Source organism: Mesoplodon mirus (genome assembly GCF_964341445.2).
Source record: "Mesoplodon mirus genome assembly, chromosome: X".
Lineage (NCBI taxonomy): Eukaryota > Metazoa > Chordata > Mammalia > Artiodactyla > Ziphiidae > Mesoplodon > Mesoplodon mirus.
Window position 1 is genome coordinate 18,913,263 of NC_138981.1, and position 15,818 is coordinate 18,929,080.

Here is a 15,818-nt window from a genome sequence, read left to right on the forward strand (position 1 = left end):
TTCATGAAAAAGGGGTGCTGACATCAAGTCTCAAATGCTGCGAGCTATTTCCTTTTTGCAGATTCAGCATGTACATCATCATCTTAAAAGTTCTAAGATGTTATGCAGTAAAGACACTGGTCAGATCTCATTTAATTCCACAATCCCCAAATTTATTTGATTATGTCAGGTTCCTTTGGTTTTTTTGGAGGGAGAAGATGGTTGTTGGGGCACAGACACACTTTGAAAATTTTCAGAGACTTCTCAGTTGAAAATACCATGTGTACTATTGAAAGTTCCTTAAGTACCAGTATCACATAACAGAACAAAATCCAAAGGATTGTATTTCTAGACAGGAAAAGCCAGTCCCTCATGGCATATTCAAATAACCAAAATAAATGTGTTTATAGTAATGGGGAGGGAAGTGTGCCATATTAATTTCTGTCCCTAAAAAATGAAATTAACAGAACTGATCCTAAAATATAAAAAGGTGTGCACATTTTGTTTCGATACTTTTTAGAAAGTAAGTTAAAATTCTACCTATTGATGCTATATATTGACTTTATTTCTTCAGAGACACACTTCCTTCAAGAGGTTGACATATAGGGTATATCATATTTCAACAATTATAAGACACCATCGTGTGTGAGATATACTACTATCTTATATATCACTAAGGGAAAAAAGCCACTGCTGATTAAACAACGACATGCCGTGGACTGTGAGAGGGCTTCCAATTTGAGCAACGTTGAAATATGAACATACTTTCTTTTCTTCCTTCTTCCACACATATTCTTCAAAATGTTTTTTATGTGTTTCCCCCCTCTAAAGACAATACTGTAGAGGGGAACAATATAAAAAAGGATAAGATTCAAGAGATTTCTGTTCACCTTACCCTTACAGTTATATTCAGATATTATAAAGGTTCTCTTTAAACAGATCAATCAAACCATCTTGTTTGTTTGTTTGTTTTTTGCGGTACGCAGGCCTCTCACTGTTGTGGCCTCTCCCGTTGTGGAGCACAGGCTCCGGTCGCACAGGCCCAGCAGCCACGGCTCACGAGCCCAGCCGCTCCGCAGCACATGGGATCCTCCCGGACCGGGGCACGATCCCGTGTCCCCTGCATCGGCAGGCGGACTCTCAACCACTGCGCCACCAGGGAAGCCCCAAACAAACCATTTTTAATTGTTCTGTTTGATTCTGGAAAAATTACCCCAGAGGAAAAACACAGAACTTCCTAAGACAGTGCTGTTTGAGAGATGATTCATTATAACTATTATTTATTAAACACAAACCATGTACTGAACCAAGTGCTTTATGTATATTATCATTCAATTCTCACCACAACCCCATGAGGTAGATATAATTTTCATGCCTATTTTACAGATTAGGACGTTGAAGCATAGAGACATTAAATAAGTTGCATAAGATTACAAAGATATTAAGTGGCAGAGACAGGGCTCAAACCCAGGTCTTCATGGCTCCAAAGTTTATGTTCTTTAACACTTTGCCATACATCCAAATTATCCCACAAAGTAGAATAAGTAAAACTGAAATATTTAATTGCTAGTAACTAATGTATTTGCTTAAAATAGCCAAATGTATTAAATGATAGTTATGTTCTATACAGATACATTTTATCCTGTTTTATACAACGAATATAGTATATTTGTGTTTGTTTTGTTAACTTGACACATTTTACTTAACAATTAAAATTTACAGTTGTTTTATCTTTGCTTCTATGCTATTTGGTATTAAATTGAAAAACCAGAGTATCTGAGATTTGATAACTGTTCCAGATTAACGAAAGACACAGGAAACTGTATCAACTCCTAAAGATGGGGGGGGGGTGCGATAAATCTAATGCCAAGTATTAAAATGCAACTGCTTGTTTTTCCTTTCTATTACGTGAAATGGGGAACGGGGATGTGTAAAATATACATTTGCTCGATTGCATTCCAATGCTTTAATACTTGTCATCCACCAAAACACATAAGCAACTGAGCACTATCACACTCATGCATTACCAAGAGACCACCAAGATGTCACTGTTGTACACTGTAATCTGAACCACTAGGTCTAAAGCATCCAGTCTGCACTGGACAAACTGAGCCACTTGACGTCATCCATCATTCACAGCCTGGAAGATCACATGTCCCTGAACATGGAACTCTAGAGCAAATCTTGTCAATGATCACAATGGTATAAATTTTCTAGTGGATGATAAATTTAAAAAAAAATCTTTAGAATAACTCTTCTGCAATTCAGACTTCTGATAAATGATCTGCTATATTTTTGATCATTCTATAATTTACTGAATGTCATGTCCTTGGTCAAGAGTGCACATCCCAATTATGCCACTCTTCTTATATAAAAATAAGATATACTCATTGTGATTTCCAGAAACATACTAATGAAAAGGCAAAGTCTGCCTATAGTTGTTTCTTTAATTGGATAAGTTTCTCTCTTTATCTTAAAATTTAAATGTATCAAAGAAGTTTCTCATTTTGGATTAACCCCATCAGTACAGGATCAAGCTGCCAAAATAATGCAAACCTTCCTAAATTCTAGTTTAACAAAAACTGATATTATAATCACTGAAAACAACAAAGTGTTCAATAATGTGTCACAGTTACTCGACAGTTGACATGTAACAATACCTGTCCTCTCCTCAGATCTTCACTTGGGGGAAAGAAAAAAACCTGAAAGGTGGTAAAAATGAAACAGGAAAAGGAAAAGAAACTTAATAAAACATTATTTTTTCAAAATCAAAGATCACACTTTAACAGAATGTTTTTCCCTACAGATGAAACATAAGAAACCCAAATACAGTGGAAATATTACAGAATCCAATAAAATCTTTGAGGTTAAAAATGGTTGCACACCCACTGAAGATGGTTTCCAAAACAAGGGTCTCATTTTTTATAAATAAAATATTTATATAGTTAATATTTTTCAATGCACTATGGAACTTGTCATTTAAAGGAATTCGAGATAGCTATTTTTACATAACACATTTCTATAAAGCAAAAAGAACCTCCTTAATTTTATTATTTTTGAAAATTGTTCATATTTACGTTTACTATAATTTATCTTTACTAAAAATGAGAAAAAGGTGTCACTTTAGGTCAGGTTTATGATCCAGTAAATGTCCCTAACAGCAGTGGCAAGAGTTGTAGAAAAGAATAGCCACAATCCCTTTATATCCATCTCCTAAACAGTCAAATATTCAAAAACACATTAGCGTCTTTAACTCATTAAAGAGTTCTGAATTCACCTGGACTATTTAGGAAGCTATTTTGATTTTAATCTTGTACCAACCTTGACTTTGCTTACACAGTACTTCCTTTATTATTCTAAATTTGCTTCTTTAAACATTTGGCATAGTTCTAGCCTATCATGTTCTGACCCATGTTTCAGTTCAACCACAAGGGTTTTTTTGTTTTGAGCACCATGAGACCCATGTGAGGTCAAGAAGACATGTAAAGGAATGAAGAAACTGCCTGTACTTTTAGTGAGGTACTCAGTTCTTTTAAGATTGCTCATATTTCAATGTAAGATTAAAATGATAAGAACAGAGATAAACTGATAATTACCCTATTCCTGACCTTCATAATTAATTCATCGGTCATCTAGGGGGCCTATACTATGTATGCGCCAGGCACTGTGTCAAGAGCTGAGGATACAGAGAACAAAAAGAAGTCTCAGCTTTGAAGAATTCACTGTCTCCTAGGGAAGAGACCATAAATGTAAATTTCTATAGAGATCAACCCTGAAATCTTTTAGCCTGAAGAGAAACAACCTGGTGTTTTTACTCAAATGACTATTTTTTAAAAATAGTAAAATACAACTATTCACTGATAAGAACTTACTGGGGAGGAGATAGCATAATGCTAAGCATAATATTAAGTCCAATATCAGACTTCCAAATGACAATTTTCAACCTTTTCCTTACTGGTTTCAGTATTTCCAAATTTGCATCAGAAGTAATTTACTTGAAACAGCTGAACAACCAAAGGCAATAAATATCTAAAGGCAATTTGTTAAAATCTAATTTTAATAAATCTAGGCAACACTGGCTCTGACTGACATACCTTATGCCAGAATATCAAGAAAATTACTTGAAAATGGCAAATTGTGGGAACCTATCTGCCAGGTTCTGGAAGCCATGACAGTAACTGAAATAACCGGACTTTAACAAATGAGACATCTTATAATACCATAATTGTTTTTGAAAATACTTGACCTCTAACTACCGGTTTACTTATTTATACTCTGATTTTTTTTCCACAAAAGATTTGAAACAGCTACCCTAGCATAAAGCAAAGCACATGAATTATATGCATCTGGCTCTGAATTATGGCTCTGCCATTTACTATTTATAATCTTTGTGCCCTTAACTTTTGAGATCAGTTTCTTAATCTGTAACAATGGGGACCATAATCCTACTCTGTTGGGTCATAGGAAGGATAAAATGAAATAGCATGAGCACAGTAAGCACAGTATCTGGCATATAGTAAGTGCTAAATAAACAATAGCTTTGTGCTTTCTTTATCCAATTGTATGCTATACAGAAAAAGGATCAGGTGGAATTTTAAATGACTTTTTTTTTTTACACACTGATGCGTGCCAAGCAGAACTGTGGACTGATTACGAGTTGCAAATGTTAACGTTTGCATCTAAAAATCGGGCTCAAAGCAAATTCAATTTCTTTCCACAAGGTCGGCACTCTGAGAACACATTTTAGCTATATTACTTAATATAACCTTTTACCTATATTACTTAATGCAAACATTTTTCTGAAGGAAAAAATTGAATGAAAAGAGCCCCGGGAGCACTACGTTTCATACTATCCAATTCCAAAGATGATTAAACATTCTAAATTTGATTTTCTTACAAAAAATTCACAGTATTAGACTGGCTAACAATTTTAAATGAAATTCTCGTAGATTTCCTTAAAAAATTTTTTTTTTCAGAAAACATCTATTAATGTGTTTTCTATTGAAGAGCAGCGTTTCGTTTAGGTTTTAAAAATATGATCCAAGTCGCAAAATACTAAGCACCAACCGTAAGCACTATTACAATTCTGCTTGCGATAAAGAGAGAGCAAGTAAACATTTTATACAGCAGCGGAGGTGACTAGGGAAAAAGTGCAAAGTGATTCGAACTGATCCCCGTCCGCCTCCCCCTCCATTCTACCCGAGAATGCAAGTGTCCCGCATCTCAGATCAAACTGAGCCTCGGTCTTACTGACGTAACCAGTAACCCTATCCACCTCTCACACTGCGGAGGCCGGCAGGGCAGCGGCTGCCGCCAAGTACACCACTCATCGGAGCCTGCCCCATTCCACCCCCGCGCTTCAGTCATGCTTTCCAGAAATGGGGTCACTCGCTCAGTAACTATTACACACACGCAGCCTATCATCCTGTAATCCCCCAAAGTCCGCTGTGGGGAATAGAAGACAGCAAAAAGTCAAGAAGGAAGAATCACAGACGCGCCACCATCAGGAATTGATTTTCCGCTCCGGAGAGGAGCGCTGATGCCCTGGAATGGGTCTTGTCTGGATTATTTTCGCAGACCCCGAGTTGGTTCTGGGACAGGGGCGGCTGCGAAGAGTCGGGCGAATTTTGTTTTGCCCTGTTTAGGTATAGTGTTTGGGTCACTCGGGTGGGTATCTCAGGGACGGTCACCAGATCGCGGACAAGGAAAACCAGAAACCCCTTTACTGCGGCCGATGATCTCCTAGAATACCACCCTCTCACCTCCATGGACAGGAAACTCAAGTTAAACTCGCAGGAACGGGGTCCTCGAGCTCAGGGACCTCAGAAACGGGGCGGGGGGGGATGGAGGACCTCAGGCTTCCACTCTCTCCCTTACAGCAGCAGAAACCGCTGCGGCAGATGGGGGGGGGGCAAAAACCCTTGGCTGTCCCGCACCCCTTACCCGAAACCCTCACAGGTCGCCACCCCTGCCCTGGGCCGTTCCTGCCCCCGCGCGCCCGGCTCCCCGGGACAACCCTCTCCCCCGGCCGGACTCGAGAGTCCCCTCTCCCCAGTGAACCCAATCCACACCCCTCCCGCATCCCCCAAAGTCACCAGCGTCCAGGGAAGCCCCCGACCAGGCAGGGCCAAACTTCCCAACTCCTTGCCAGCCCCCGCTCCGCCTCCCGCTCCCCCCACGCAAAGTTGATGAAAATCGGCTTCTTGCAGAGCCCCGGCGCCCACTCCAAACCCCACGCGCCACCACACCACAGCCCCCCGAGCGAGGGAAGGGAGGGGAGAGTGCGGGTGGGAGGAACAGAAGGGCAAACAGATCAACCCCAACTATCCAAACCGGAATCCCGAACCGAGGGGAGACGCGAGCGGCAGAGGAAGGGGACGAGTGGTCGGCTCCCGGGTGGGGAGTGAACTGGCGGGGGCGCGGGGAGGGGGCGCGCCGGCCCCGGCCGCCCGGCTGCACTCACCTCAGCGCTGTCGGACGGGCTCTCCACAGCCATCTTCTGCCACGGGTCCGCCAGCTGCGCCAGCGGCATCTTCCCCCCCGGCCCGCCGCCTTCACCGCCTCCTCCCTCCCCGCCCGCCCCGCGGCCGGCCCCGCTCCGTCGCCGCCCGAGCCACACGGCAGCAGTGGCGGCAGCAGCTGCAGCAGTAGCGGCGGCTGCCCGGGAGAGGGCTCAGCGCCGACACCGACCCTCGAACGCCGCGCGCCCGGCTGGAGACGCCCGCGCGCCGAGCGAGAGCCTCGCGCCGCTGCCGGGCACCGGGTCTCGCCCCTTTCTTCCTCTCCTCCTTCCGCCGCCGGGACTACAGCTCCGCCCCCCCGCCGGTTCCCGCGCCCGCTCCCAGCAGAACAGCAGCCCCCGCGCGCTCCGCTACTTCCGCTCACAACATGGCGCCTAAGCGATACCTGTCTCTCAGAGCGAGGCTCGGCCGCCGCCGCCACCGCCGCGCGCACCCGGGGGCGGGGCCTGGGAAGACACGCCCCTGGCCGCGGCGCTCCGCTAGTCCCTCCTTCCTCGCCCCAGCCTCTGCTTCTGGGCCTCGCCTTCTTTCTGGAAGGGCGAGCTGGAGAGATCTGGGGGCGTCGGCGGGAGGTGGGGGAAAGAGGGAAAAGGGAGGAGGTGCGAAAGGCTGGGAGTTTCTAAGTGCCGCGAGTCCGAGCAGGTTGAAGGCTCCTCGGGGATGCAGAGGAGTGGTCCCCGCCCAGCGGGGGAGAGAGATGGGCGAGGCGCAGGGGTCGCAGTACAGTGCCGAGGACCCGGGGAGGGGGCGTCGGGTGTCTTTTCGGCGCGATTCTTCCATGGGTGCACGTGGGCGCGCCGAGTCTATGGGCACATCCCGTAGTGGCCCAGGACCCGCCCTCTCCCAGGGTCACACGATGGGCATTCACCTGCCCCTCCACCCCCCACGACGGGGACACGGAAGGGTATGTGTCCCGGAGCCGCCTGGGGGTTCGGCTCTCGGTTTGAGTCAAGGCTCTCCAAATTGACGCTCTTGTGTTATATTTTTAATATTTGGAATTAGTTTGTCTTGCATGAGTCGATCCCCCGCCCCAAGTCCGCAGAGCCCTGGGGCTTCAGGCCCGACCCTCCAAGCGCGCCCCCTCCCCGGCTCTCCGCTGCCTAAATCCCTCACGAAGGAGAAAACAAGGAGGTTCTTTAAGGCTGCCCCTCTCGGCAGAGGTTGGGGAATTATTTATAAATATCTTGTTGGCAGGAGCCCGGAGTTCCTGCTCTTCTGTTGACTTTAAATAAAAGATTAGATTAAAAATCAGGCTGGCGGTGGGTGGAGGAGGGGGGAGAGGGAGGGCTTCTAACTCCTCCCGCCCGAGATAGGGAAGCCCTAGGTTAAGGAAACCCAACCCCCAGAAGGCAACGGAGGGCCGAGGACGGGGAGAACTTGAGGAGAGAAGCCTGGGCGTCTGGAGTGGGTTGGGGGGAGGGGGCGGAGGGTTCGACCCCCTGTTCCCCGCGCCAGGTGCCGCGGCGAGCTCAGTGCGTCCGGGCAGAATTGTGTAAAAGTCCCCAGGCTGAGTGGAAAGCTACCGCAGCGATCGGCTAACCACCCTACAAGGAGAAGGAAAAAAGTAAAGGGAAATCTCTAGGCCGGCCAGTGCCTCTATCCCCTCAGGCCTCGGCCCAGGCGTCCCGGCCCTCCCACGCCGGGCGACCACAGTGCGACCCCCGCTGGGCTCCCGGTGCACGCCTTTTAACAGCTTCCTTTCATCCTCGGGGACCCGCACAGCTGGAGAGCCCTGGTCTCCCTCCCTAACGCAGGTGTGAGGATGAGATTAGAGCCCCACACCTAGCCGGCCAGGTCTGCGCGGGCGGTGCAAGGTTTCTCTCTGGGCCGAGAGAGGCAGGTGTTAGGCTCTTTCTGCTGCCTTCGCCTGCGCGCCCCTGGGCACAGGCTCGAGGCCCCGGAGCCTCGCGGCCACCTGAAGAGGCTCCATCTGTTCAGGGAGCCTGAGGAGGCGGCCGGAAATACTCGCTGCGCGCCCTCTCCCGCAGCCTTGGACTCAGGGGGACAGCTCAGGGTTGAGCAACATCTGGGCAGGCTCAGCGTGGTCTGTTGGGTGGGGGTGGGGAGGACTGAGCTCGTGATTTTGTCACCTCCCCCAACATGCTGATTCAAGTGCTGCAAATCCAATCTGGACCCAAAACTCAGCTACTTTGGCAGCCACCGTCTCTGTAACTCCTGACGGTAAAACCAGCTTGCAGAAGTTTGAAGATAAGGAGTTGTGTATTGTTTTTCATTTATGTACAACGTGCCTAATTTATCTTTCATTTATATTGCAAAGCCGCGTTACCATTCCTTACAGCGAAAAGAAGTTGGTCAATTTGGTTACTTTAAGGTAAATTAGCCCCCCAACGGTGATCAATTATTCCAATTAACATTCTTTCTTTAGTAAAAACATACATAGTTGAAAAGTTACTGTCTGACACTGTCCAGCGCTAAATACGCCGCTCAAAGGGTGAACTAACCTTTTTAAAATAAATCAAGCTGTATACTGAAAAGTTGAGTTCGGTATCAATTTTTATTCATCTCCTTTTACCTTGAGAACTAGAGGAATAACGTTTAAAACAGCGAATTGATCTGTAAAAGTAGTGTGAACAGTGGCCACACTGCAGGAGTTAAGCATTAAATGAACTTAATAACGGGCTAAAGTACCACTAGCACAGCTGCCCCGCACATAGGATCAACTTGTTAAGTATGTGAATTGATCTGGGAAAACACTATTCTCTTTCCTTTTGCCCAAAGAGAAAAGAAAGCAATGTTTGTTCCTTTTGGTTAACAATAAACTTTTTTCATGTTTTCATTTATTAAATCCAAGAGTGGTGCAACCACTCACTCTGGCTGGGAGAATTTGGGAAAATCAAATGAGGCTGGGGGATTTTTCTTGCAGGTGGCAACAAAAAGATTTACTTGAACATAGAAGGTGAGATTGCCCTGAGCAGGATTACCTTTCCCCCCGCCCCCGTGTTTAAGAAAGGAAAACTCTTAGGTATTCAAAGAATAGCTGCCTCTAGAGAGCACCTGTGCAGGGTAATATGGGCGCCACTAGCCACACCGTGGCTCTTGAGCACTTAAAATAGGTTGGCTGGTCGCTACCAAGATGTGCTCTAAGTGTAAAGTTCACACCAGATTTCAAAGACTTAGTACCAAAAAAAGAATGTAAAGTGTCTCATTAATAATTTGATAATGACTATGAGTTGAAATGGTATCTTCAATATATTGAGTTGAATAAAATATTTTGTTAAAATTAATTTCCTGTTTCTTTTCACTTTTTTTTAATGTGGCTACTATAAAATGTATGCTTCCGTACGTGGCTTACTTGTCAAGATTGGCATTATAGTTCTACAGGACGGTGCTGCGTTAGAACTTTCCTTTAACGTTGAGCCTTTTATATATCCCTACAAGTCCTGTAATGTTAAGTGATATCCTCACATTCCACTGTCTTTTTGGGCTCCTCTGTGCAAAATCAGCAGAAAGGGTGGATTCAGTTACCTACTGATTCTATACCCCTCCCCCCAACACACACACACATAAATCTCTCAGTCAGAACCAAAATATTGGAAAGTTATTACTTGAAACTACAGCAAAGGGAAAGAGCAAACCTCAGTCGAAAATCTGGACTAGATTTCCAAGAAATGATTCCTGCTGTATGACAGGACAACCAGATTTAACCTCCTCTGTCCCCAACAATTTCCTGCTATAATTATAACCTTTGTATACAAGTTTAAATGGGCATTTACTTAACAAAATAACATTTGTTCAAAAAATGGAGTTACATCAGTCTGGAAAAGTTACAAGATGACTAAACTATGGCTCATGGCACAATCTCTACCTCATATACATCCAATACTCACAGCTATAGGTTTGTCCCTATAGAAAACGAAGTGTAATCATCATCAGTGCCCCTCTGAAACAAGTGTTTTCCCTCTACATTATCTGAGCATTTTTACTTTTCATACAAAAAACAAAAAGTAATCACTAGAGACTACTTAACTATTTCTTTCCAGTGAGAAAGAAAGATAAAACTTAGGCTCAAATTTTATCTTGCATAAGACAATAATTAAACAAAATATGTGGTGACATATTTTTTCGTGTGTATGAATTTCATATTTTCTTTGAAATTTCCCAAGTAAAAATAATTAAGAATATCTTCCTGAATGACACACATCTTAAGAGACAACAAATACTTCTACACCTATTCGAACATGTTTTTTGCGAGAATTCAAATTTTGGAAAATGTAAGATCTTCTCTAGATTCTCCTGCAAATACAAAGTTCAATGATTCTGGAGTTGCATGTGATGAAAGATGCTAATAAAATCTGTAAGGAACTAAGGGGAAGACAATCTATGATACAAATACTTGAAACGTTTAACATTCTTCCGGGTAAGGTGGTATGGGATCATGATAAGAGCAGAGCTAGGCCTATGTCCAAACTCCAGTTTCCTTTATGTCTCTAAGCTTCAACTTAAAGGCCTAAAACAGGGTCTGGTACATAATAGTTGCTCAGCAGATACTGGCAAAATAAGCTTTGTTTTCCTCATCTGAAAATAGGATAGGGACTTCCCTGGTGGTGCAGTGGTTAAGAATCCGCCTTCCAACGCAGGGAACACGGGTTCGAGCTCTGGTCCGGGAAGATCCCACATGCCTCGGAGCAACTAAGCCCGTGCGCCACAACTACTGAGCCTGCGCTCTAGAGCCCACGAGCCACAACCACTGAGCCCGTGTGCCACAACTACTGAAGCCAGCACACCTAGAGCCCGTGCTCCGCAACAAGAGAAGCCACCGCAACGAGAAGCCCGTGCACCCCAACGAAGAGTAGGCCCCATTTGCCGTAACTAGGGAAAGCCCACACACAGCAACGAAGACCCAATGCAGCCAAAAATAATAAATAAAATTTAAAAATAAATTTAAAAAAGAAAATATGATAATAACACCCACCTTGTAGAATTTTGAGGAAGATTAAATGGAAATAATGTCTGGGAAGCATAAAGCACAGTGCCTGCCACATAGAAAGAGCACTCAATAAATGGAGCTATTGGTATGAGCTTCAGAAAGGAAGTATTCCTGCATACATAATGCAGTTCAAACACTTCACTCCTAAAAGTTACTTCTTTCCATTTGTTGTGTGAGCATTTCATTATGGTATAATCTATTTCTTTAGGGCACTCTTGTATCACACACACACAAAAATGACACTGAGTAACTTCCTGTGGAATTCAAATAAAAGAGCATGTAGGGTAACGTCCTGTTCTGTTTTTCAAGCCACATATGTTGAAATGCAAATGATTACAGGTCAGTTGCCTCATAGGCTATGATCAAAACTTTGTTTACGTAATGCTCAAAGGAAACTAACTAATGTATGATTCAAAGTGAACATTACCTGACTCATACTTATGTAGGGAGGACTGGAGGAACAGGGAAGTATGGAGGAAAGGTCTGTGTCAGACATGCTTTAATGTTTTCTTTTATTGGTTTCCAAAATGTTTAATCCTTAGAGGTGTCAGTTTGTTTCAGAGTTGTTAGAAGGGAAAGAATTATGGGGCTTTGAGACTTGACAAGGAACTAAGAAGCCATTCTTGGAGCTTTAATAAGCTACTGTTTTCCTTCAGCTTTCATTCTACTAGAACAGAAAAGACCCACTAAATGTTCTTGTTTATAAACACTAATTCATAAGAGGGAGATAATACATTAAAATTTCATTTTCAAACTGATATTAAAAACGACTGCTTTTAACATTAACCAAAAATCGCAGTATAAAGTACTCCTTCAGAGGATAAACATTCCCATTTTATAACTATCAATTTAGTCTGGTTGGTTAGAGCAGTGGTTCTCAAATTTTTTTTCAGTCCACAAACCATTTTGAAACAAAAACTCAGGAACCACCAGTTCCTACTCACCACTATGGAAAAAACCCCAAAAACAAAAAACAAAAACCCAAACTTTATGGAACTGTTGCTTTAGAACGTGGCTGTTATTGTGGTTACGTTTCTTATTTTTAAAGTTTATATTTGTGCTTTTGAATGTAGATTTGCGTCTGCAGCTAGAAAAGATTCTTTAAAAAATATGCTAACTTTTGTAGTGACTTGCATTTAAGATCAGTCTATGACCAGACCTCAACTGGGGAAGTAACTTTGGGGAAAGCTATGGCATCAAAAGGAACTTGATTCCTTGACCACCGAATGAACCTCAGATCTCTATGTTTGGGAAATCTGAAGCTTTAATCACAAAGATGTGTGAAAAATTATGTGAATGGGGCAGTGTCAAATCAGGTCTGGTGCTGGAAGAACGGGTTGTGGATAATAATGCCATCTTTGTAAATGAAGTACATTTTCATCAAACAACACTTCACGTATGATTTCAGTAGCTTGTTTTCAAGTCATGTTCCTGGTGACTAGTAAATAAAATAAATACTTTGGGGAGGTATAAATATTAAGGAATTCCTTTATTTTAAAAAATCAAATTTAAATAACTTACAATTGCCTACTAAATAAGGAATGAATTCTATAGATTACACAAAATTTAAAGAAACCCCACCGAATGAAACTATATGCAAATGTTGAGTGTATGTGTAAGCCAATTAATAAACCAATCAGAAGTTGCATTGGCAGTTTTGGACACTTTACCATCTTATCTAATGATGGTGATGTTGACAATAATAGATAGACATTTATTTCGTACATACTATGTGTCAGGCACTATTATAAGTGTTTAATGTACATTAATTTTTTTTTTTTGGCCGTGCCGTGTGGCACGTGGTATCTTAGTTCCCAGACCAGGGATTGAACCCGTGCCCCCTGCATTGGAAGCACGGAGTTTTAACCACTGGACCGCCAGGGAAGTCCTATATTAACCTCTTTAATCATCATTGCAATCCTAAAAATACTAAATATATATTAATAGTAGCTAACAGCTATTGAGTACTTAAAAACTGTTAAATGGTTTGCATACATTATCTTGTTTCTTTCTAACAATAGGTATTTGTTAGCAAAAGTGTCTTATTGTGATAAAGAATGAATGTTTTTCACTATAATTAATTCCTTCAAAAAATTCAGGAAAATGCTTGGGGAAAATGTACCATAAGATATAGTCAAATAAGTACTTAAAGCATCCTTATTAAATATATCTGCATGTCATGTTGCTTTCTTATTCTTTATTTCACCTTGGTGGAGACAGCAAGATTCTGTGAATATCATTTTGAAAAAAAGAAAATAAGTTTTAGTTTCTCCAAAGAGCAATGTAAGGCTTTTGAAAGGATGCTAAAGGAGATAATTTTCAAATGAAAACTTTCCCTTCCATAGTTCATCATGAGTCTTTAGACCACTGTTTCAGGATGAATTCTGCCCACCCTACACCCCACTCCCACAATGATATGTTGAAGTTCTAACACCCAGTACCTCAGAGAGTGACCTTATTTGGAAATGAGGTCATTGCAGATATAATCAGTTAAGATAAGGTCATACTTGAGTAGAGTGTGCCCCTAATCCAATGTGACTGTTCAACTTATAAGAAGAAGGCCATGTAAAGGCAGAGGATTGGAACAATGCATCAATCCACTTTTATATGCAAACAAATAATGCAAACAAATCTACTTTTATTTTGGACTCCTAGCCCCTAGAATTGTGAGCAATAACTTTCTGTTGTTTTAAGCCACCCAGTTTGTCGTGCTTCATATGGCAGTCCTAGCAAACTGATACAACACAGAGATTTTCGCTTACAGACTTGCATAGCATTTTTACTTCTGAAAACACTACATCTTCTACTAAGGAATTTCTAAAATAGTAGGTGCATCTCTGTAAGTAATAGGGCAAAAAATAATGATAGAGAAGAATTTGAAATATGTTTTAAAATGGACTAGGAATAGAATTTAGAATTTAATTTCTTCAGGTTAAACACTTACTGCTAACAAAAATAATCCCTGATTCTTATTTATAGATCTCTGGAATCCAGACGATTCTATATGAGCAATCCCCCCCTCCCCGACAAGTATAGTATGCACTCACTGTTATTTACTAAACTGAAGTGGAAAAAAAATGCTGTAGCATCCTAAATCTGTCCTTCTGTCTGGGAGGTCTGATTTGAGTCATATAGTTTTTCATTTAGAAAGTAACTTGCCTCTACTTCTCTTCCTGTATTTCTCAAGGTAGTTTTTGGCATTATCATCTACTTAGTTCACCAGATTAGAAATCAAGGGTTCATCCTGTCATCCTCCCACACTTCCTCTCGCCTCCATCCCCTACGTTATTTGACAGCTAGATTTTGTTGATTCTCCTTTCTAATCTATCTGGATTCTGTCTAACTCTCCTATTCCACCACCCCAGAGTTTGCCATATACGGCCTGTATTATGACAGCTCCCTTTAGAACCTTCCAGACTTTCACCAGTTCTCCACACTACGGCCGACAGTTGCTTCCTAAAATGAAAATCCCATCTTATTTATCCCCTGCTTAATACCCACAGTGGCTTTTCTTACCTCAGGATAAAATCCCAGCACCTTTGCATAGATGCAAGACACCTGCCTTTTTCCCCAGTCATTAACGACAATTAAAGAGAAGTAATTAAGGATTTATCATGCCTTTTCTTGTATAAACAGTATTTCAGGCCAACCATGTAATATTAGTTGATGAAAGTTCTTTACAGAATTATATTGACTGAATTATAGACTTAGAAAAGTGCCATTTTGAAAACCATAATCAAGGAGCTCATTCAGGCAAAAATTGTAAATGAATGAAGCCATTAGATGAAAGGTGGATGGAGAACTTGAAATTAGAAGGATCAGGCTATCACCACCTGAACACAATGACCAATCTTAGCATCAAAAAAGATGGCACAACCAAGCACTGTAAGCCTCCTCTGTCATGCAACAGGAAGCATATAAGACCACCTATGGAGTATTCTTTCCAAAAACCTAAAATGGAATTCAATTAAGCCTCTAGAGCTGTGCTGTCCAATATGGTAGTCACTTGTCACATGTGGCCATTTAAATTTAAATTAAATATGATAAAATTTTAAAATTCAGTTTTTAAGTCCCACTAATCACATTTCAAGTGTCAATTTTCACATGTGGTTAGTGGCTATGGTATCGGTACACATTATAGAACATTTCCGCTGTGGCAGAGAGTTCTATTGAACAGTACTGCTCCAGAGCTAACTTCTGTCTTTGAGAAAAGGGGGGTTAGAGAAATTAAACGACATCAGAAGCAAACAAGTAGACAAATATAAAGAATGTGATATATTCTGCAGGTTTAGTTGATTCGGTTTCTACAATAAATCAATGGAATGAATAAAAAGGGGGAGGGAGTGATGCTTTATACTGAAAGAGACAAC

The 15,818-nt window shown here is 42.2% G+C and overlaps 1 protein-coding gene across 2 annotated transcripts in view; it reads right to left on the reverse strand.

Moving 5' to 3' along the window:
• The window catches only part of RPS6KA3 (ribosomal protein S6 kinase A3), a 110,383-nt gene extending 103,564 nt beyond the window's left edge, over positions 1 to 6,819 (reverse strand). The window contains exon 1 of one of the 2 annotated variants that reach the window (XM_082609974.1): positions 6,443 to 6,819. In XM_082609974.1, coding sequence (XP_082466100.1) covers positions 6,443 to 6,511 — 69 coding nt within the window. In that variant the 5' untranslated portion in view covers positions 6,512 to 6,819. The remainder of the gene's footprint in view (positions 1 to 6,442) is intronic. The other variant, XM_082609976.1, reaches the window with a different exon arrangement.
• Positions 6,820 to 15,818: the final 8,999 nt, after the last annotated feature.